Raw genomic sequence first — 23,975 nt, 5'->3', positions numbered from 1 at the left:
TTTAATTTTATTTATTTTATTTTATTTATTTAATTTTATTTATTTTATCTTATTTATTTTATTTTATTTTATTAATTTTATTTTATCTTATTTATTTTATTTTATTTATTTAATTTTATTTATTTTATCTTATTTACTTTATTTTATCTTATTTATTTTATCTTATTTATTTTATTTATTTTATTTTATTTTATTTTATTTTATTTATTTTATTTTATTTTATTTATTTTATTTATTTTATTTTATCTTATTTATTTTATTTTATTTATTTTATTTTATTTATTTTATTTTATTTTATTTTATTTATTTTATTTATTTTATTTTATCTTATTTATTTTATTTTATTTATTTTATTTTATCTTATTTATTTTATTTTATTTTATTTATTTTATTTTATCTTATTTATTTTATTTTATTAATTTTATTTTATCTTATTAATTTTATTTTATCTTATTTTATTTATTTTATTTTATCTTATTTTATTTTATTTATTTTATTTATTTTATTTTATTTTATTTTATTTTATTTTATTCTTCCTTTTATCCTTTGTTGCAAACCTGCTTCCCTCCTAAATGCCCCAGTTCGGTTAATGGAAGATCATCCCCCAAAATGTCACCCCCATCCTCCTTTCCTTCAGCCCGCCATGTGCAGCCAGGGTGCAACCCATGTCTCAGCCCAGCTGCCCCGCTCCAGGGAGAATTAGTCACTTGCTCACCTGCACCTGGAGTGTTTTTGCAGATGTCCTGGACAGCACTTACCTCGACATGCTGTCATTTTTCGTAGAAGTCTGTCTCTCCCGTCCTCAAGGCCGAGGGGTCATGTCCTCTGTTTCTAAGGCAGGCATCAAGGATGGGCGGATGGATGAGAAAGAGGCTGCGTAAGAGCTCTGTGAATCTTGGGCATGGCAGGAACCATCCTCTTCTCAGACTTTAAGAGAACTCCCCATCCTCCCCACCTGGAGCACTCAGGAAAATGGAAATAGCCTTCTGACTACTAGATGTGTTGATCCTGAGCCCAGAAAGGATAGGTGACTTTGCCTAAGGACACAGAGCAAATAAAAAGGATTAAAGCACCTGAGTGCAGGACATCGAGATATGCATGTTCTTCAACAAAGCTTCAGTGTGTTTCTCTGGAGTCAGAAAGGGTGGGTGGTTTGAGAAGAGGGATGATGCAGAGAGGCATGGGGGTTGTACTCAAAGCCACAGTTGGGAGATTTGTCTCAACATACAACGGAGAGAGGAAGAGATAAAAAAGCAAAGCAAGTCCCAGACACCTTCTGGCTAAGAATCAATCTAGGAAGATTTGAATTCTAGGGACGATTTGCTACGCGAAGTTTCACTTTTCCAGCTGACAACCTGCCATCTTATCCATTCCTCTGCCTCTAGGACACCTCCCTGTCCACCCTCCTCCTTGCCCATACAAGCACTAACATCACTCCTTTCAGATTTTTCCCTTGAAGCAGCCTCTGAATTCTCCTTGAGGATTAATTTCACCTCCTAAGAACAAAGTTTTTACCTTTTTGTGTGTGTGCTATGGGCCCCACCTCCCTTCCCTCTCCTCCCTGGGCAGCCTGAGTAACATTATCAGATGCATAAAAGAAAGTACAGAGGCCCTCAAAGGAAACCAATCATTTTGAAATACAGTTATCAAAATATTTTTGAAAGTAGTGATATAGTAATGTATGTGCTTTTCCAACTCTGGATTACATAATAAAATCTACTGGCAGGACTAATAACCATTGGAGTTTTGAAGCAGTGATGTGCACAGATGATCCTGGCAGATACCTGTTATGGATGTAATAGGATTGGAAAATGTCTGTTATCACTGCTAATACTGCTGTGGTTGATTGCCTGCATTCATAACTTAAGAAAAAGCTGAATTTCAGTTGGAAGTTAGTGAAGATAAAGATGTCATTCCCCGCCCCCCCCCCCCCCAAAGTCAAGTATACTTTTGAATCCTACCCGTTAATCTCTTGGCAGGGAGGGAGTCAGAGGGGGTATCTGAGGACTCCAAGTCAGAAACACTTGTTGTAGAGCAGTGTTTTTCACCTGGGAATCTATTAGAAAGGTAAATTCTCCGGGCGCCTGGGTGGCTCAGTCTGTTAAGTGGCCAACTCTTGGTTTCCGCTCAGGTCGTGATCTCATGGTTCGTGGGTTCGAGCCCAGTGTCAGGCTCTGCTTGGACACTGCAGAGTCTGCTTGGGACTCTCTCTCTCTCTCTCTCAAAATAAATAAAACTGAAAAAAGAAAAGAAATGTAAATTCTTACCCCCTTCCCCAGGTTTGGCGAGTCATAAACTCTAGGGTGGGACCCAGCAGTCAGTGTTTGAGCAAGCTTCCAGACGGTTCGGATGTATGCCCAAATTTGAGAACCACTGTCTCAGAGCTAGTTGGGACACAATTCCTGAAGTAGAATGTACAACCTGAAGTAGAATGTACAACCTGAAGTAGAATGTACACCAAGGTCACACAGTGGCAGTGGCAGTGAGCTGGCCGATGAGCTGATCTGGAGGGTCTGAGTTTCTCTTGGGTGTCTGGCCCCTTACCCCAAAGTCCTAGAGGATGATCGATTACCTCTATTTTCTCTCTCTGCTTCCTTCAGACTAACCCTTTATTGAGGTAGACTGGTAGCATGGAGTTTAAAAACCCAAGACTCTTGTTAATGCATGTTGAAGTGCTACAGACCAGCTTCTGTCACGGGTGCAGAACAAAATCCAGCTGCAGAGACAGTAGCTAAGGTTTCACTCCTTTTTGTACATAAAAAGTAATTGCCTTCTAATTATCTCCATAAAAGTGGGAAAACTTGCCTGGCTTATTAGCACCTTTATTAGCACTAGGAAATAATTAGACACCCTTAATAGCTTTCTAATGATCCCTGGAGGAGGGAGCCATTTTCACAGCATCTCCTGGCCATTATTGGGTCATTACAGAGCCTTTTAGAGTCAGTCCACACAGAATGGGGTACGGGCAAATTCATCAGTGTCGGGATGGGCTTTGGATCTCTGTGGGCTCACTCGTGTGCCATCTTTTACCTGTCCGTGCCTCTTCCCTCAGAGGTACAGCAGCGCTCTTCCAGAAAGCTCTGGAAAGAGGCCTCTCACCATGGTGAGCTGGCAGGGGGGGTGGGGGGAGGGGTCAGGGAAGGCTGCTGATCTCCAGGCAGAGCAATCTCAGGGCCCCCCATCTCTCCTCTGGCCCTATACAGACTATCCCAGCCTCCTTTGGGAAAGACTGCTAGGCTTATCACATTCAGATTCTCCAATCCCCAAAGCGCAGGCTTTGAAAAGCTGAAGGCATATTGATAAGCAGGATAGTGGTTTCCCATCTGGCTGGGACGTGGTTCCCCGGCACGTCTCGGGTCTTTAGGGCGGAGCTTAAAGATTGAGCTGTAGGGCTAAATGTTAGGGAGAAAACGACGGGAGGGAATCCCGTCTCTATTTCTCCAGCAGGTGGCGCCATAACTTTACCTTCGGAGATTCCGGCGCGCCGGGGCGGGCAGTTCTGAATTTGCAGTCTAGGGATGTGCCGTCACCACCTGGGACTCCCCTTCTCAGTATTTGAGAATACCTCCCAGGACCCGCGCTATTTCTGTTTCTTTAACTGAACATCATAAACACACTTGTCAGAAACACTTAGCGATTGGCCTTCTAGACCAGGGGCACTGAAGGAATTTGGGCAAATCATAATTATGCTGTCTACTGCCCTCAGATTCTGAGGCTTTTCCCAAACACCCCCGGCCTCCTTCTATAGAGATTTGCCATCCGAATCTAGGGCTTCTAAAATCTGCTTATATTTTCAACCTAATAAATAGATCTCTTGCCTGGCTGCCACTCACGTCGCAGAGGCTGGGGAAGCAGCAGGGAGAACCCTGCATTTAATTCTGAGCAGTCTTTAGAGAGATGAAATCTTGACCTATAAGTGACACTACTCCGTGAAGTAGGACTGCCTCCCTTTTTCTAGAATCTCAGGGTTAATTCATCTAATCCAATTGTTCACCCAGTGCAGGATTCCCTTCTGCAATGTGACGATCGGAGGGAAGCAGGGTCCCTTGCAGTTTGCAGGTGGTGTTTGCATCCATTTCAATGCTCAGTACAGGCCCGTGAGATGCACAGTAAAGTGATTTGCCCAAGGACTCACAGCTACTTAGGGGTAGGACCTAGTCGTGTCACCTGACTTCAGCATCTTCCATGACAGCATAGCCACCTCCCACCCACCGTTGGCCAACACCTGTCCAGCTCTTATCAAATACTACCTGCTATCACTCCTTCCCAAGGCAGTCTGTCCCACTGTTCCAGAGCTCTGCTTTTTGAGAAACTCTTTCCTTATTGTCTGGTTATCCTCTGCTGCATAACAACTACCCCCAAGTTTAGTGATTTTAAAACAACCATATTTTGGGGCACCTGGGTGGCTCAGTCGGTTGGGCGTCTGACTTCAGCTCAGGTAAAGGTCTCATAGTTTGTGGGTTTGAGCCCCACATTGGGCCCTGTGCTGACAGCTCAGAGCCTGAAGCCTGCTTCGGATTCTGTGTCTCCCTCTCTCTCTGCCTCTCCCCCTTTCATGCTCTCTCTCTCTCTCAAAATAAATAAACATTAAAAAATAAATAAAATAACCATATTTCCAAGTTCTTGTATCTCACAACTTTGTGTGTCAGGAATTCACTTGCCTGGCTGATTCTTCTGTTCAGAGGTCACACAGTGGCAGTGGCAGTGAGCTGGCCGATGAGCTGATCTGGAGGGTCTGAGTTTCTCTTGGGTGTCTGGCTCCGTAGCAGGAAGGCCGGAAGGCTGGGCTGGGCCTGCCAAGCAGAGCGTCTCTGTGTGCTCCAGCCCATGGCCTCAGGGCTTCTGATCTGAAGGCCCAGAGCTCCAGAAGTGCATGTTCAGTGATCAAGGTGGAAGCTTCATGGCCTTGTGTCACCTAATCTTGGAAATCACATAATGCCCTTTCTTTTTTTCTTTTTAAAAAGTTATTTATTTATTTATTTATTTAATATTTATTTACTTTGACGGAGAGAGACAGACACAGAGCACGAGTGGGGGAGGGGCAGAGAGAGAGGGAGACACAGAATCTGAAGCAGGCTCCCGGCTCTGAGCTGTCAACACAGAGCCCGACGCGGGGCTCGAACCCATGGACTGTGAGATCATGACCTGAGTGGAAGTCGGTCGCTTAATCGACTGAGCCACTCAGACGCCCCACATAATGCCCTTTCTACCATATCTGGTTGATCAAAGTAGCTAGAGACTTGCCCGGGGTTTCTAGGGGAAGGGAGATAAATTCTGTCTCTCGTTGGAAGAGGCGTAAAAAAATTGCCACAGTGTTTTGAAACCACCACACTTATGGAATTGACGTTAGCTTCTCTAGATCTGCCTCTCACTCTGTGCTGACTAAATCTAGTCCTTCCTTCTCTACTCAAAACCCCTTTTTCAAATTTTAAGACCACCTTCCAAAATACCTTGGATCTAGGACCCCATCCACGAAATAACCCTTTGGAGGCGAGACAAGAAAATAAGTTTCATGTTTTAATTTTATTTATAAAATTTGAAATAAAGTGTTACTAACATTTCATATATAAATTGAGGCTGGTACCCATCTTCAGGTCAAGTTCCAGGTGGAAATACGTTACCTGCTGTATTCAAGAAACTGCAAGAGAACGTTGGATGTGCCCCAAAAGAATTGTCATCAACACCCTCAAGCATTTGTATTCCTTGTATAACAGAAATGTTTGAGTGCCAGGATGATCATCTCTAGTTTCAAAAATTTGCCCATCCCCAAATGGTCAAGAAGCTCCAAAGGATTTGCAAACAATCTTTAGATTGCAAAACTAAACAAATAATCCAAGCAGAACAATGTACCAGAAAGCGAGGAAGGAGAATATTTCAAGACCCCTTCCTGGCGGCATCTGGACCATGTACCCCATGAAAGCAGGGCGTGCATCTTGCATGTATTTGCAAACTAGCTCTGGGTATGATGCCTGACACATCCTAGACTCTTGATTGATAGTGGGCAGCTGAATCGCACTGACCTTGACTACACCAGCTCATTGGTTAATGTCGTTGAAGAGCAATTAACAATAAACCCTGTGCCTTCACCTTCAGCTCCCCAGCCCACAAATGTAGGCTATTTGCCCCCGGGCTGCCAGCTGCTTGCCTCAGTTTACCTGTCACTGCTCTGCCCACTCATGTGCCTTTGCGAGGTCTTCCTGGACTTGTTCTCATCTTCTCAAGTCCACCCTCTAGGAGAGCAGCGTGTCATCTAAAGATTTCACCATGATCCTCCAGAGCATTTACACAAATAAGGTAAAATAGTTCATACACACACACACACACACATGTATATTTATTTTTGAGAGAACACAAGTGGGGGAGGGGCAGACACAGGGGAACAGAGGATCCAAAGCGGGCTCTGAGCTGACAGGCTGACAGCAACAAGCCCAATCTGGGGCTCGAACTCAGGAACCACAAGATCATGACCTGAGCGGAAGTTGGATGCTGAACCGCCTAAGTCGCCCAGGTGAGCCATGAGGTAAAATAGTTTGGGTACTGATCCCATAGGCTGGGAAGGGGATAAAGTCCATTCTCTCTAGCTTCCAATAGCTCATTATCCTGCACAGCTATTAAGAAACACCTACAGAGTTTTTCCTCTCTCTGTCTGCCTCTGGACTCTTCCTGAGAGTGCCAGCCTGACTAAAAGTGGAAACATCTCTGGTAGCTTCCTGAGTCCGGGCAAATTTATCTAGGGATCTGAGTGGCTGAGGACTTGCTCTGCACTGTTTCCATTTTAGCACATGCGCTGCCGAAGGGAAGCAAGCACAGGGAACTTGCTTCTCTCGGGGGAGGGGCAGGGGCCTGGGCTATGCTGTAACTTACCTCTGCATGGTACCCTCTGGTGGGGACAGCATGCCCTGGGGAACGAGGAGGTACAACTTCTCAGCTACGCTGAGTTCATTGCCTTAGGCAGTACTTTAAATGGAAGTGTGCAAGTTTACTATACCTTTGTGAACTGGGAATGGTCAGACTTAATACTACACGTCAGAGAAATATTGAAAGAATAAATGCAAATTACGTACATAAAAGGGCCACAGGGTAGATTCCAAGCAGGAAGATTATACTCTGAATTTATTTATTTATTTAAAAAAAATTTTTTTAACGTTTATTTATTTTTGAGACAGAGAGAGACAGAGCATGAGCGGGGGAGGGTCAGAGAAAGGGAGGGAGACACAGAATCTGAAACAGGCTCCAGGCTCCGAGCTGTCAGCACAGAGCCTGACACGGGGCTCAAACTCACGGACCGTGAGATCATGACCTGAGCCGAAGTCGGATGCTTAACCGACTGAGCCACCCAGGTGCCCCCTTATACTCTGAATTTAGAAAGGTAGTTAACATTCGTTAGATACAACTGCATGTGCCAGAAGACCCAAGGGCTTTAAATAAAATGGGGGCTTATTTTTCTTTTACATTAAGGCAGTGAGGAAAAGAAAGTCTAGGGCTGGAACAGCTACTCCAAAGTCATAAAATTCAGACTTCTTTTGCCTGGCTTTTCCACCAACTTTAGTATGCTGCCTCACGGTCCAAGGTGGCCAAAGCAGCTCCACCATCACGTCTATATTCCTGTCAGCAGGAAGGAGGAAGGGAAAAGGAAGGAATCCTTTTCCTTTAAGAACACTTCCAGAAATTTGCATACAACACTTCCAGTTGCATTCATTAGTCAAAACTTAGTTACACAGTACACCTATCTGCAAGGGAGGCTGGAAAACACAAGTCTTTATTCTGGGCAGCCATGTGCCCAGCCACGAATTTCAGTTTCTATTATTAAGAAAGATGTGGAGGGGGCACCTGGGTGACTCAGTCAGTTGAGCGTCTGACTCTTGATTTTGGCTCAGGTCATGAACCCAAGGTCGTGGAATGGAGTCCCGCGTCGGGCTCCACACTGAGCGTGGATCCTGCTTGAGATTCTCTCTCTCTTTCTCTCTCTCTCTCTCCCCCTCTGCCCCCCTCCCCATCCCCACTTGTTCTTTCTCTCTCTCAAAAAAAATAAAAGTGGGGGGGGGCGCCTGGGTAGCCCAGTCTGTTAAGTGTCCGACTTCATGATCTCACAGTTTGTGGGTGGTGTTTACTCTTCTTTGTGGGGGTCTGTGCTGACAGCTCAGAGCCTGGAGCATGCTTGAGACTGAGTCTCCTTCTCTCTCTGCCTTCCCCCACTCATGCTCTGTCTCTCTCTCTCTCAAAATTAAATAATAAAAACATTAAAAAAAAAAAAAAAGACGTGGAGACAGAATAAAGAGGGCAGCCACTAGTCCTATGTGCTGAGGTGGGACGGCAGAGTCCATTACCAGAAAGAAAATACTAGTAGCCTGTCAAGAATACAAAGTACTAACAAGTGTGAAAAATAATTCTTTCCTTATTTATTTTCCCCCTTGGATCATCTACTCAGCCTATATTGGGCTCACCTTAGGGAGGCATTAGGAGGTGTATTAGTCAGGGTTCTCCAGAGAAACAGAACCAAGGGAGGCCTTATAATGAAGACATTTATTATGAGAAACTGACTCATGATAATGGAGGCTGAGAAGTCCCACAATCTGTTGTCTGTAAGTTGGAGATCCAGGGAAGTCAGTGGTTATAGTTCCAGCCCAAGACTGAAGGCCAGAGAACCAGGAGAATCAATGGTGTATGTTCTGGTTCACATCTAAAGGTCTACAGCCAGAGGACTGATAGTAAGCTCCAGAATAAGTCCAGAGACCTGAGAACCAGGCTGATGGCATAAGTCCAGGCCAAAGGCAGAAGACTAGTGTCCCAGCTCATGCAATAGAGAGAGAGAGAATTCTGTTTATTCTCCATTTTGTTCCGTTCGGTCCCTGAACAGATTGGATGATGTCCATTCACATCGGAGAGGACAGCATGCTTTATTTGGTCTACTGACCCAAATGGCAATCACAGACACACCCAGAACTAATGTTTAATGAGGTATCGGCCCACCTTGTGGCCTGGTCGAGTTGATACATAAAATCGATCATCATGAGCCCACCCCTTGTCAACCTGAATCTCTTTCAACTGAACTTACTCCACAAATGAAAACAATAACAAGGTCATAGCTCCAAACATGATAGACCTATCAAGAGTACCACTGAAAATGCAGCAACCCCTTCCCCAGAAGAGCGATAAAGCCCTTGAGTGGTGTTTACTCTTCTTGATTTCCCATAACTTAAATACGATGATGTAAAATGAACAATCCTTAAATACTATGATATAAAGTCAATACATCTTATGTTACATAATTAGGGAATAAGAGAGGGAAAAGCCCAAAGATATTTACTTAAAATATATACATATACACCCACAAATATATTCATAACAAAATGAGGAGGAAATACTCTTGATAATTATAGTCTTAATTTCTGTAACTGATCACATGGTTGTAGCTGGTATTTAATTACCTTCTTTCACCATCCATTCTGAATTCCCTTTGCCTTCAGCAAGCACCTCAGCTGGTTGTAGTTCTTTACCTGGGGCAGTGGTTCTTGAAGGGTCTGGACCATTAGTAGTCCTGCCTTGTTTGGGTTGCTGTAGCTTTCCACTGACCTTAATCACAGGTCATGGTAATGCTAAGAGATGCCCTAAGGGATTTCCTGTTTTCTGGACACACTCAAGCTTACTTCCACTGTGGAGTACAGTCCCATTTCCTCTTGGTAGTCAGGACCAATCACCCAGCCAGCACAGTAATGTCCTTCTTGCCTGTGGATTCAGAGGCATGAGAAGCCCACAGTGGGCAGGTGGCAGCCTCAACTTCCAGTTCAATGGAATCATCGCTGGGATTCCTAGTGGGAACATTTCTCCTTCTGGAACTGAGACCTCTAGGCCAGCAGAGCATATTGTCATGGGAACAGGAAGCAAAATTTTTGCTAGTGGGTCACTAGGGATAATAGGGAGTGGTGCCACTCCCATTCCTACCTCTTGCTTCCCGGGCCTTTGAATTCTGGCTATGGGGGAAACAGTGCTGTACGTTGGACGCTAATTCGGAGCATATACAGCTTTCTGGAGAACCTTGCCCCAGCCTTGCAAGGTGTTGCCACCTAACTGGTGCTTTAAATCTTCAAAGGACCATTCCATCTTTCTATCAAGTCAGGTGCTTCAGGATGGTGGGGAATCTGATAAGATCAGTGAATTCTTTGAGCATGGGCATATTGTTACACTTCTTTTGCCATGGGGTGAATTTCTTGGTCAGAAGCAATGCTATATGGAGTACTAGGATAGTAGATAAGGCATTCTACAAGTCTGTGGATGGTGGTTTTGGCAAAAGGATTTCATTGAAGGAAGACAAATCCATATCCAGAGTGAGTGTCTATTCCGGTAAGAACCCTGCCCCTTCCATGATGGAAGTGGTCCAGTGTAATCAACCATTCCCTGGGAATGGTGCCTTATCAGAGATTCAGTTTTGGTCTCTGCTTCTGGCATATTGGACACTCAGTGGTGGTGGTAGCCAGGCTTGCCTTGGTGAGTTGAAGTCCATGTTGCTGAACCCATGCATAACCTTCCTCCTCCACCCCAGCCACTTTGTTCATGAGCCCATTGGAGGTTCATGGTATGGGAACAGAGATGGCTGAGAAAAGAGGCTGACTGGTATCCACAGAACAGGCCATCCTATCCACTTGATCATTCAGGTCCTCCTCGGTTGAGGTCACTCCTCCAGGGGCCTTGACATGGGACACATGATGTTTTCACCCATTCAGAAAGTTCTGTCCACATACTTCTTTCCCAGACTTCCCTGTCACCAGTTTTCCAGTTGTGTTCCTTCCAAGTCATCCTGTCTAGCCAAACCATCGACCACAGCCCATGAATTGATATTTAATCACACGTCTGGCCATTTTTCCTTCCAAGCAAAAGGAACAACCTGGTGAACCGCTCAAAGGTCTGCCCACAAGGAGGATTCCCCTTACCTCCATCTTTCAGGGATGCTCAGAAAGGAGCTGTAGTGCCACAGCTGTCTGCTTTCAGGTGGTGCCTGCACGTCATGCAGAACCATCTGTGAGCTAAGCTTGAGTTCTTTCTCCGTCATCTGATTGGAGGGAACTCCCCGTGAAGCTGTAGGTGCCGGCTGGGAGAGAGCCGATAGTGTGGCAGGGGTAGCGACTGTGGGCATTTGGGCTACCTCTTCATGGAACTTACTTGTGCCTTCAGGATGTGTTCAGGTCCCGTGTCATAATACCACCTCCATTTGATGATGGAATGCTGCAGTGTATGCCCATCTTTATGGCGTGGTGGGTCAGGTAACACCCAGGTCATGACCAGGAGCTCAGATCACATGGGAACTTGATTTCACCCATGGTTAACAGTTAAGTCTCAGCGAGGGCCTAGTAGCAGGCCAAAAGCTGTTTCTTAAAAGGAGAGTAGTTATCTGCAGAGGATGACAGGGCTTTGCTCCAGATGCCTAAAGGCCTGTGCTGCACTTGTCCTAAAGGAGCTCGCCAAAGTTTCCAAATGGCATCCTCGTCTGCCCTCGACACTTTGTGCACCGTTAGATCTTTTGGATCACAAAGCCCGTGTCAGAGCAGCTTACACAGCAGCTTGGACCTATTGCAGAGCCCTCTTCTGTTCTGACCCCCACTCAAAACTAGCTCCTTTTCGAGACACTCAGTAAATGGGCCAGAGTCACAGACCCAAATGACGAATATGTTGCCTAAAATTCAAAGAGGCTCGATAGATGGTATGCCTCCCTCTGGTTGTAGAAGGGGCCAGATGCAATAATATGTCCTTCACCTTAGAAGTTTTATTTCTTCTCTCTGATATTTTACTCATTTCCTTCCCCAGTGTAATGAGCACTTCCACCTTTTAGCCCATACATTTCCTTCAAAGCCCTAACTCTTCCTCCTCCTAACCTCTAGCTTCAGTTGTCAGTCATCACACGGGAATAGAAGATGAAGGAAGACAGTCCATTGCACAACCGTCTGAAAATTTTCTCTCAACTGTGAAAAAGGAGAGATAGGGGCGCCTGGGTGGCTCAGTCGGTTGAGCGTCCGACTTCGGCTCAGGTCATGATCTCACAGTCTGTGGGTTCAAGCCCTGTGTCGGGCTCTGTGCTGACAACTCAGAGCCTGGAGCCTGTTTCCAATCCTGTGTCTCCCTCTCTCTCTGCCCCTCCCCCAGTCTCACTTTGTCTCACTCTGTCTCTCAAAAATAAATAAATATAGAAAAAGAAAAAAAGAAAGAGGAGAGATAGATTATATGCTTTTTTCTAAATTTTTAAAAAATGTTTATTGATTTTTTAGAGAGAGAGAGAGAGACAGTATGAGCAAGGGAGGGACAGAAGGAGAGGGACACACAGAATCTGAAGTAGGTTCCAGGCTCTGAGCTGTCAGCACAGACCCTGACACGGGGCTCAAACTCACGGAGTGCGAGATCATGACGTGAGCCAAAGTCAGAAGCTTAACCGACTGAGCTACCCAGGCACTGGTTTTCATAGTGAGGAGTGCTGAGTGTTAACTGGTAGCACAAGGCAATGATGAAACCGAGGCCCAGAGTCTCTTTCCACCCTGGTAGGAGGGCCGTGGTTTCGTAACCTGGTATTCACTGCAAAGCTGAGGATCTTTAGGTAGTACTTAAGGATATTGTCAGAAAGCAAAACTCACTCTGTCAGGAAACGTCTTAATTTCTCCCCCTTGCTTTGACTTTCTTTTTAAGAAGATTTTATTATTTTAGAGCAGTTTTAGGTTCATAGCAAAATTGGGAAGATTGTACAGAGATTTCCTATGCATACTCTATCCCCAGAGTTGTACTTTTGTTACAAGAATGGACCTACATTGCCACATCATAATCACAAAAGTCTATGGTTTCCTTTAGGGTACACACTTGACATTGTACATTATATGGTCTTGGACAAGTTTATAAAGATATGTATCCATTGTTATGCATCCCCCTACTTACTCATTCACCCACTGAAGAGCATCTTGGTTGCTTCCAGGTTTAGGAATAACTTATTCTGACAATTATGAACAAAGCTGTTATAAACATCTGTGTGCAGGTTTTTGTGTGGACCTAAGTTTTCAATTCCTCTGGACACAGTTTTGAGGAAATGTTTTGCTGGATATAGAATCATGGTTGACAGTTTTTTCTTTCAGTCCTTTGAATATGTCATCATACCATCTTCTGGCTCATGGGCTCTGTTCATTTTTCTTCATTCTTCTTTCTCTTTCTTAGACTGGATAACTCCAATTAACCTACCTTCAAGTTGGCTGATGCTTTCTTCTGCCAGCTAAAAAGGAATGTTGAGTCCCAATGGTGATTTTTACACTTCAGTTTTTGTCATTTTCAACTTTAGAATTTCTATCTGGTTACTTTATATGGTTCCAATTTCTTTATTGATACTCTCTGGTGAGATGTTGTTCTCATGCTTTTCTTTAGTTCTTTTTTTTTTTAAATAAATGTATTTACTTAATTTATATTTTTTTTAAGTCCAATGTGGTGCTTGAACTCACCACCCCAAGATCAAGAGTTGTGTGCTCTACTAACTGAGCCAGACAGGCGCCCCTCTTTAGTTCTTTACAGATGGCTTCCTTTACCACCTTGATCATATTTAAAATAGGTGATTTAGAGTCTTCTAGTAAAATCAATGTCTAGGATTTCAGGGGCAGGTTGTATTAATTGCCTATTCTTTTCTGTGTCCAGGCTACCATTTCTTGCTTCTTTGTGTACCTTGTAATTTTTTCTTTTTATATTTTTTTATTGTGGTATGATATACATAAAATTTATAATTTTAATCATTTTGAAGTGAACAGTTCAGGGGCATTAAGTACATTGACAATGTTATGTAACCATCGCCACTGTCCATTACCAGGTTTTCTCATCCTCCCAAACAGAAACTCTGTACCCTCATTATTATTAAATGATAACTCCTCATATCCCTTTTCTTCAGTCTAGTAGAAAGCGACCTCCATTCTACCTCCTGTTGCTTATAAATTTGCCTATTCTAGATATTTCACATAAGTGAAATCATACAGTATTTGTCCTTTTGTTTCACTTAATATAATGTCTTCAAGGTTCATCCATGCTGTGGCATGTATAAGAATTTCATTCCTCTTTATAGGCTTTTTAAATGAATACTCCATTGTATGCATAAGCCACATTTTATTTATCTTTTCATCTGTTGATGGACACTTGGGTTGTTTCCACTTTTTGTCTATTGTGAGTAATGCTGCTGTGAACATTGGTGTGAAAGTATCTGTTTGAGCTCCTACTTTAAATTCCTTTGGGTATATATTTAGGAGTGGAATTGCTGTATCACATGGTAATTCTATGTTTAATTTTTTGAGGAACCATCAAACTGTTTTCCACAGCTGCTGCATCATTATACTCAAATGCACTCATTTCCTCATTTTGCACTTTATTTATTTTTTATTAAAATTTCTTTAAATGTTTATTTATTTTTGAGAAAGAGGGACAGAGTGTGAGCTGGGGAGGGGCAGAGAGACACAGAATCCGAAGCAGGCTCCAGGCTCTGAGCTGTCAGCACAGAGCCAGATGCAGGGCCCAAACTCTCCAACCTTGTGAGATCATGACGTGAGCGGAAGTCAGCCCCTTAACTGACCGATGCACCCAGGTGCCCTGGACAGGGATTGTTCTAAAAACCTGGAATAGACAAAGAAAAATCTCCTAGTCTTGGGGCACCTGGCTGCCTCAGTCGGTAGAGCATGCAACTCTTGGTCTTGGGGTCATGAGTTTAAGCCCCACGTTGGGTGTGGAGATTACTTAAAAAAAAAAATCTCCCAGTCTTTATGGAGAGATTCAGTGTGCATGTTGGCTTTGGCCTGAGGCTTCAACACTCAGTCAGGAATTTTACAACTCTGCCTTAGCCTTCACCTCCTGCTTGTGCAGTCTCAGGACAGCCAGAGGCAAAAGTGTAGGGTCTTTTGTGCACATAGCCCTCAGCATGGGTGTGTCCTTCTAGAATCCCAGGAATATGTTGGAGCTTCTCAAAGCCGTTTTCCCCAAAATACCTTACTCCCCAGCCTTTCTTATAAGCTTTTGGAGTGATCTATTCTTTGCCCGACTGTTATCCATTGCCTCAGGCAGCAGAAATGGAAACATTTGCCTATAAATGTTTTTGAAAAAGGTTCCTTGGTTGGTGGTTGTAGCAGAAGGTGAGTTCCAGTTAGGCAGTCAAGATGAAGGCAAATGTTTGAGTAGATTTTCCAGGGAGCAGCCATACAGATGAACTAAGATCAGTTTGTAACTGGGGTCCATTCTGCCCCTTCTCGGCACTGGGACTGCAGACTGTTCTTTTTAAGGCTCCTAATGAGCTGAGGAGTGAGGAATGGAAGGCTAAGGAAAATGCCACAAAGCTTGATGTTCTTACTAAGATTCAGCCGTATTCTCAAATGAGGTCTCCCTGGGTTGCTTCAAGCTTCTAGTTAGTCTGCAGAGTTCTAAAAAAATTGCTGCGGACAGTTTCTGCCAATTTTTAATGTTGTTGCTTTTATGGAGGGGGTGGGCTTTTGGAGCTCCTGGCTCTGCCATTTTCTCTGGAGACTTTTTTTTTTCCCTCCTAAAGCTCCCTTTGAAAATCTCAGCACAACAGCTCATAAGACAGTAGGTTCAAATAATTGTCCTCTAACCCCGTGTTTAGTGGAATAGTGTGAATGCTGTCAAAGATCAATTGCCTCCTAAAGGAATAATGCTCTTATCCATGCCTTCCTTCCCAATGTCTTGCTTCCAAAGATTTTAAGCTGTTGTTCACACTGATTAGACTTCCTCTGTCACGTCTATAGAATGAGAGGCTATAAAGAGTCCTCTCTCCCTTTATTGTCAGGGGAACTGATGTTCGGGGAGTCTTGCTGACTTGTTCAAGATTGCACAGGAATGCAAGGATAGAGGTAAAACGCCAGATCTCCTGTGTCCCCACCTAGTGTCCCCTCCATGGGATAAAACTAGCGGTATGTGTGCAGGTCGCTCTGTGTGGGTGAAGCCAGATCTCATTTTCTCCATTATGGTTAAGTGTTGGTGTCAGTTGATCTGTCCGTACTCTCCCTTTCTCTGCCCATTGCTCCATTCCCACACCTCATGAGGAAAGCGTTTCTTAGGGCTCGTGAATAGGCTGCTGCTCTCCCTGGCTTCCAGGGAGTAAACATTTTCCCCCAAAACATTGGTTCCAGAAGAGTCCACTCTTTTAGAGTTCTCTGCTGCCTGCTCCGATATGTCCCAGAGAAACACACAGGTTGGATTTGAAGAGGAGATCCTTTCACTTCACACCTGAGAACACAGATCCAGGCCTCTGTCTACATTGGAGATGCCCTGTCTAGCACGCACTTCACATTTATCTGGTTTATTAATTAGGCTGTTGTGTCCCAGGAGCACCTAGAGTACAGGAGGAATGGTGCTAATCAGGGTTGGTGATGCTCTAGAACTGAGTTAGACTAACATGCTGTAACAAATAGATACCATGTTGGCTCAAACACACACACACACACACACACACACACACACACACTTATTTATCTCTTATTTAATCCAAGGCATTTGCTCCAAATTAGGGCATGTGTATGTGTGTGTGTGTGTGTGTGTGTGCGCGCGCGCGCGTGTGTACATGACTTCCAAGGTGACTCTAGGTATTGTCATTCTAGTGTGTGGAAAGAGGAACGGGGAAGAACATGTGGGAGATTTTATAAGCCAGCCAGCCCTACAAGTGGCCCATATCATATCTATTTACATCCCTTTGGGGAGAACCTGGTCACAAGGCCAAACCTAACAAAAAAGGCTGAGAAAGGTCATGTAGTAGGTCAGTCATATGTCCGGCTGTAGTTCTGTTTTTAGTGAAGATAGGTAAAGACACTATTTATATCCCTACATGTAACACTCAGCAGATAGGCGTACTCAGGAAATATTTACTGAATTGGGATAGATGAATGAGTGAATGGATAAATAAATGAAGGAAGGAGTGAAGTAATTCTTTTACTACATGGTTAGAGATATGTTTTTGCAGCCCCCAGTATCCTATTAGTAGTGGAAGAGGTTAGAGATGTCCCAGTGTTTTTCCACACTCCCAGAAAGCATCTCGATATGAATGCATGGGGAAATAATTTTAAATGGCCCATTATAAGAGCACCTAGATGGCTTCGTCGGTTACGTATCAGACCCTCAATTTTGGCTCAGGTCATGATCTCACAGTTTGTGAGGTCAAGCCCCATGTTGAGATCTGCTCTGACAGGGTGGAGCCTGCTTGGGAGTCTCTCTTTGCCTCTTTCCAACATGAGTGCGTGCTCTCTCTCTCTCTCTCTCTCTCAAAATAAATACACATAAAAAATAAATGGCCCGTTGTAAGTAAATTCAGTCAATAGAATTCAGAAACCACATTATATATTTGTGGGGCGAGGGGATGGAGATAACGGTTATTGGTGTGAGTTTTAACTTTAAAATGAATTAGTCACAGGGCGCCTGACGGCTCAGTCGGTTGAGCATCCGATTTTGGCTCAGGTCATGATCTCACAGCTCGTGGGTTCAGACACCACATCCAGCTCTGTGCTTGCAGCTCAGAGCCCGCAGCCTGCTTTGGATCCTGTATCTCCCTCTCTCTCTGCCCCTTCCCTGCTTGCACTCTGTCTCTCTCAAAAATAAATGTTAAAAAAATTAAAATGAATTAGCTACGAGTTTTTGATAACAAATTTTTTTAGTTTTTTTTAACAACTTTTTTGCTCATACTTTGCTGTGTTTTTTGTTTTGTTTTGTTTTGTTTTGTTTTGTTTTGCTTGTTACTGCTTTTATAGAAACACAGAACCTCAGTAAGGGACCTTGGAGATTACCATGTCCAATCCCCTGTGAGTTCAGATGCGGTGTCCCTTAATATCCATTCTCCCATTCTTCCTCAGAAATAGAATTGCCACATTTTTGTTGCACATGGTTGTTCCGAATAGAATCTACATTTCATATCTTTCCTGGCAGTGCAGTGTGATCATGTAACTAGGTTATGGCCAAATTGATGCCGTATATATAGCACTTCTAGCAATCTTTTTTTTTTTTTTTAATTTTTTTTTTAACGTTTATTTATTTTTGAGACAGAGAGAGACAGAGCACGAACGGGGAAGGGTCAGAGAGAGGGAGACACAGAATCTGAAATAGGCTCCAGGCTCTGAGCTGTCAGCACAGAGACCGACGCGGGGCTCGAACTCACGGACCGCGAGATCATGACCTGAGCTGAAGTCAGCCGCTTAACCGACTGAGCCACCCAGGCACCCCTCTAGCAATCTTTCTTAAGAGACAGTGGGCATATGGCTTGTACCGTCTTCTTCATTCCTTCCTTTATACTGCTGCCATCTTGGGCATGAATTTGGGGTCATGCACGGTGAAGCAACAAACTAGGAGCAGTTTGACTTGCACCAGTCCTAGATTGCCCAGCTGGATGTTGATGTGTGAGAGAAATAATCTTCCATTATGCTTAAGCCACTTATATTTGCTTTTTTTAATCACATCCAACTGAACCTTACCCTAATTAATTCACTGTGCAACAGATGAGGAAACCAAGTCCCAGAGAAGTGAACTGACCTGTGCTGACCTGTGGTCTATAATGTGGGAATGGTATCTTCATGGCATCCACCTGTTTTCTTCACTACAGAAGAGCTGAGGGACATCTGGGTGGCTCAGTCAGTCAAGCGTCCAACTTCGACTTATGTCATGATCTCACAGTTCACGGGTTCGAGCCCCACATCCGGCTGTGTGCTGACAGCTCAGAGCCTAAAGCCTGCTTCGGATTGTGTGTTTCCATCTCTCTCTCTGCCCGTCCCCAGCTGGTGCTCTGTCTCTCTCTCTACCTCTCAAAAAAAAAAACCAAAACAAAACAAAACATTAAAACAACTTTACAAAAAGAAAAAAAAAAGAAAAGCTGAGACAAGCAAGACCAAAAAAAAAAAAACCAAACCCATAATAGTAAATACAACAACAATAATATGTACAGGTTCTTAGAAAAAGAAAGATTTACAGAACACAGATTTCTCTGTTATAAAATCACTGAGGATTGACTAACTCTTCATACAGACTCAGTAAATCTTTTTCCTTGGATTTCTTTCTGGTCAAACAGGTAGCTCCATTCCCCGGTTTCTCATGCAGTTGGGTTGGTCGTGTTGTTCCAGCCAATGGAATATGAGTGGAAGTGATGCCTGCACTCCAAACCTGACCCCAGCCCCCACCTCCCGTGCCTCTCCTCCGTGCTCCCAACCCCTCCAGCAACAGAATGCAAACGACTGTGAGGCTCTAGGTGAGGGTGGAGCCAGCTGATGAGGAAGCTCGGGTCTGTGAATCACCTCACGGGAAGCCACCTGCTGTCCAGAAACACCCCATCGGACTGTTATGTGGGTGAGAAACAAGTTCATGTTTTGAAATGTATTAGTTACACACACACATAATACAGTCTCTTGTCCTGCTGTTTGTCTCAGATCTATCTGGGGGCACAGCTACCCGTGTTCAGTAGATTTGGGGCGTCAGGCAGACTTTTGTTGACACAGCTATCAGGTATGGTGGGATTTTCGGTCTTTTCTGGTCTCAAGTCTGGTGCCCAACACATCCCAGCTGCTTCTGGGTGATACGGCACTACCTGTTTGTGCCTCCTTGTGCCCTCCTGGTTCCTGCTCATTAGGGACAGAGGCACTGCCGGCTACCCTGCGTAACCCCTGAGACTATGCTCTGGCTCCAGCCATTCTGGACTTTTGTCCTGTCCCTGAAGTCTTGTCCTTTTTTGTTTTTTTTTGTTTGTTTTTTGTTTTTAGTTTATTTATTTATTTTGAGAGAAAGAGCGAGAGCACGTGAGTGGGGGAGGGACAGAGAGAGAGGAAGAGAGAGATTCACAAGCAGGCTCCTTGCTGTCACCACAGAGCCCAACCCCAGGCTGGAGCCCACAAACCGTGAAATCATGATCTGACTTGAAAGCAAGAGTCCCACGCTTAGCCGACTGAGCCACAGTCTTGTGTCTGTACGTCTTGTCTTTACGTATATTTTGTCTCTAACCCCCCTCCTCATTTCTTCCTATGTAACATTATCTGCCAACTCATTTGCTGAGAGCCTTAACTGAAAGGTCCTGAGCCCAATGAGAAAGCAAAGCTCTAGTTCTCAGCGCTGCCCACTTTCTCAGTCTCCTCATGTATGTAAGCGTCTTTTCCGCAGAGGCCTGTTTCAGGTATTCCTTTTAGTGATTGCAGAGATAGGTTGTTCTGATTTTGAAGAACTCTTGCTTGAAGTCTGTAGCAGCATATAGATCTCCATGATCCGGATGGCTGATATCTCTCTGCATCCTTCCCCCAACCCCCGGGGAATAATCTTTACTCTTTGGGCTGGTTGGGCACCTGCTATTTCCCCCAAACTAGACAGGTCACCTCAACAATGGAGTGTACAGGAAAGAGCCTCTACCAACCCTGGGGCGCCAGGAAAGCCACACAGAACACCTTCCTTAGTTTTGCGTCCCCATCTGTCTAATGGGAATAAGAATTACTTTTCTGCCTACCCTATGTAATTGTGCATATTAAACGGTAGGCAGTTGGTGAAACCACTAACGCCCTGCAGAGTACCGCATACATGCTAGGAATCCTAGACTATTTCCCTTTTAGAAACCACTCAGGGTCACCTTTTCTAATCCCCTCAGCCCCCTACCCCACCCTACTGCGTTCTTCGGTCTGGAGGAAAAGGGAGAAGTGACTCCCACTTCCTGGTTGGCCTCCTTTGTTAAGCTATGCCCCAGCCTCCCCGCGCTGGCTCACTTCCCTGGGCTTGGACCGGTGAACTCCCCTCTTCAGGTGTCTCTGGGTGGCTTTCCAGGGCCTCACAACAATAGGGTATTTCATATGCCCTATATTGAAACTGACAGAATCACCTAGCTCAGGTGGAATCAACATCTCTGAGGACGCAGAAGGGGATGGGGGCTTCCGTGGGCCTAATTTGGGGGCAGGGCGGGATTGGCGTGGTAAGTTCTGCTCTTTGGCTTCTCCATCCCAGAGCAGGGTCTGGGTTCTCCGTCCCTTCCGACCTCTTCCCATCCCTGCGGTAAATCCATGTTAATGAAATGCCGCCTTAATACGCATCCCGGCCCCCCTCCAGGGAGACCTCTGTCCGCAGCGCGGAACTAGTGGGGGATAGGGAAAGAGGAGGGCGTCCCACCCAAGACCCCTGTCTCAGCCCTCAGGGTCCCCCAAACGGCTTCATCTTCCCAAGCGGAATGGCAGAGACGAGGCCAAAGACTCGGGAGGACGAAGAGGGAAGTAGCAGCAGGCTGATCCTAGCGTCCAAGGTTCCATTTTTACTCTGGAGTAACCTGCACCACTCCCTCTGTGGTATGCAGTGCGCCCTGCCTACGTAGTAGAGGGCAAGCGAGGAAACGGAGTATACCCGAATTTTTGCGGAGATGGAACTCTCTCACTTGAGTGAAGCGGCGCGCTCCGCGGCGGGGTCCGGAACCAGTCCTTGTCGGAGATTTCGCCGCGCCCTGGCACTGCCCGGATCCCCGCGGGAGTCATTTGAGCCCGCCTCGGCCGCCCCGGCCCCGCGCTCGCCTGCAGCCTCTGCCCTGGGAAGACCCGTGCGCTACAGACTCGCGGAGAGCAGGCTCAGATGCCCAGCCCCGCCGCTGTAACGTGCGCGACTCTGGGCAAGTTCCCGAACACGGCGTCTCAGTTTCATCCACCAGTCATAATAGCTTCTTTGTGTGGCCGCTGTGAGAATTAAACAGATACCTGGTGTGTAAAGTGCCTGACGCGTAGTAAGCGTTCAAGAAACGGCAATAATGACCTGTGACTCTGGAGACCACCGAGTCACCGTAGACCTGCGTCTCCACGGCCCAGGGCAAGGTACCTAGGTAGTTCTGCCAGCGATGATCTTTCGAGCTAGGGAGAGCGCCTGGCCGGAGAGAGACATAGGCCCTTGGGAAAGCCCCGAAGGAAGGGATGGAGGGCCGGCAAATCTGCAAGGATCGCCCTGCTGCTGCTCTTGCCTTCCTCTCTCTATAGGACCTCAGGCGGCTCTGGTCTGACTCCCAGGCCATAGAAGCCCGGATGTGAGCCGGTCGGGCCTGGGTGCCCTGGACGGGCAGAGGTGGAGCCCCTGCACCAGGATGGCTACTGAGGATAGCACAGTTGCGGATGGTTTTGTCGCCCGCGGCGTGTCCCAAAGGTCCAGGCTCCCAGGCCTCTGCCTTATGCCTGACCGGCGGCTGAAAGGGCCGGAGGAACAGGGCTGTCCAGCCTCGCGGTCCGCGGCTGTCCTGCCCTCAGGCCCCTGAGCAGAGCGAAGGCTACTTGCCGGGAAAGCCGGCCCCGCAGGGCCTGGCACCCAGCGCGCTGGTGGGACTGAGGAAGCCTGGGGGCAGAAGGAGCGGCGGGATTCCTCCCTGTAGGCCGCCAGAGCCCCTCTGGTGCACACTGCTCAGCTAGTGCGGAGGCTGTAGGCTCTCCGGGTGGGCTGGGCTGCTGGTAGTTGTGCACTCATCCTTGGCAAGAGCCAGGGCTACTAGCGTCCTAAGGAAGGGCTCCGCTCCGTGTCCGCCCTTGTGCCAGCCTGTGGGGTTTGTGGGTCCTCCAAGAAAGGGAGACTTTGGGGCAGTTAGGGACGCCTGTCGAGCCTGGCGAGGGTGGCTGTCTTCAGGCACATCCACAGGGTGTTTCTTAGACTCTCTCCACAGCTGAGCGGCCAGGTGCAGGGATCTGCCGGGTGGGGGAGCAGCCCTAAAGCTGAGGTTGTGGGGAAACTGCAAAACCCACCCCATTGTAGGACAATCTGACCCTCTGCCCTCCGATTCTACCCCGCAACCCGGAAGAAGCCATTCCTGAGTTCCAGTCCCACGGGCTCACGGAGTTTCGAAAGAGACTCCTGCCAGGCGGAGCTCAAGACCTTGACCCTGACACCAGGATTCGAGACCTTTTTTGGGCCCAGGCTCCACTGCCCTGCCCCTGGCAGCAGCGACACTGAGATCCTCCTTCCTTCCCGGCCCACCCCGCCACGGTCAGCATTGGCTTCAGGAATCAGGACTAACCTGTGCCCGCCCTGTTGGGTTCTGGCATCGGGAGAGGAGAGGCTGGTCCTTCTCCAGCCCCGGGCGCCTTCTCTTGTAAGCGGGGAACGCCAAGGCATAGCCTGAATTTGCTGGCTCCCGGGAGAGCTCTGGGCACGCACTGGTTCACCCGCCCACCTATGTACATGACAATAGCCACTCTCCCAGGACACACAGTCCGCACCCCATCTATGAGTTTTTTCATCCTATCGTGCCTACACATTCTCTCGGAACTTCTCACATTTCCCCCTTACATCCTCACGCCCTTTCCAGATGCCCTAGGCAGCTTTGAGTGCGGAGGGAACCGAAGCTGGAATGTTGGGATGGGCAACATGAAAAAAAGAGGGGACTTCGTCAAGAGCCCAGGCCCTCCTCCATCCTTCTCCACTTGCCCCTCAACACAAAAACATCCACACATCTCCTGGAACCCCAATGGTACCCCGGCCAGAGGTGGGGACCTGTGGAGTGGTGGAGGCAAATTCCTTGCGTCCTGACTCCCGCGGCCCCACTTGGCTGGTCCCTGCTTTCTCAGGCGCCAAAATGGTGTTTCCTACGAGAACTAGAGGACTATGGAAAACCCAGGACTAGAGAGCCCCGTGTTCCCTCCTCAGATCTCCCTGGCTCTGTTTAACATTTTCTTGTGTCGCACACCATCAAGACATGCTTTGGGGGTGGGAACAATAGGCAAGGCCCGAGTCTGGGTGTGGGCTGCTGAGCTCAGGGTGAGAGGAGGAGACTACCCTGGAGGCATAGCAAGCCCCCTGCTCCTCCCCCCTCTCCCCTCTGCGCTCGACCTTTGTGTCCCCAAGCAGGTGAGTCCGCCAGGTGCCCACAAGGGTTGGATTCTACCTTCATTCGTTTTCACCTTTGAGGCTTGAATGGGTATGGAAACTCGCTGGGAACAAAGACAAGGCAAACATGGTCAGGGGAACAGAAAGGGAGGGAGATTCCCCCTCCCAGTGCGCTGTGTCCT

General features: G+C 46.3%; 1 protein-coding gene across 3 annotated transcripts in view; it reads left to right on the top strand.

Moving 5' to 3' along the window:
* Window positions 1-23,975, top strand: part of SIX3 (SIX homeobox 3) — a 96,140-nt gene that overhangs the window by 34,547 nt on the left and 37,618 nt on the right. The window contains exon 3 of one of the 3 annotated variants that reach the window (XM_060607188.3): window positions 13,186-13,365. The exons of the other annotated variants lie outside the window; for them this stretch is intronic. Coding sequence (XP_060463171.1) covers window positions 13,186-13,194 — 9 coding nt within the window. The 3' untranslated portion in view covers window positions 13,195-13,365. Of the gene's footprint in view, window positions 1-13,185; window positions 13,366-23,975 lie in introns of those variants that run through there. 3 annotated transcript variants of the gene reach the window in all.

This window comes from Panthera onca, chromosome A3 (genome assembly GCF_046562875.1).
Source record: "Panthera onca isolate mPanOnc1 chromosome A3, mPanOnc1 haplotype 2, whole genome shotgun sequence".
Classification (NCBI taxonomy): domain Eukaryota; kingdom Metazoa; phylum Chordata; class Mammalia; order Carnivora; family Felidae; genus Panthera; species Panthera onca.
Note: the sequence above shows the minus strand (reverse complement) of the source record. Positions and strands in the feature narration are given on the sequence as shown.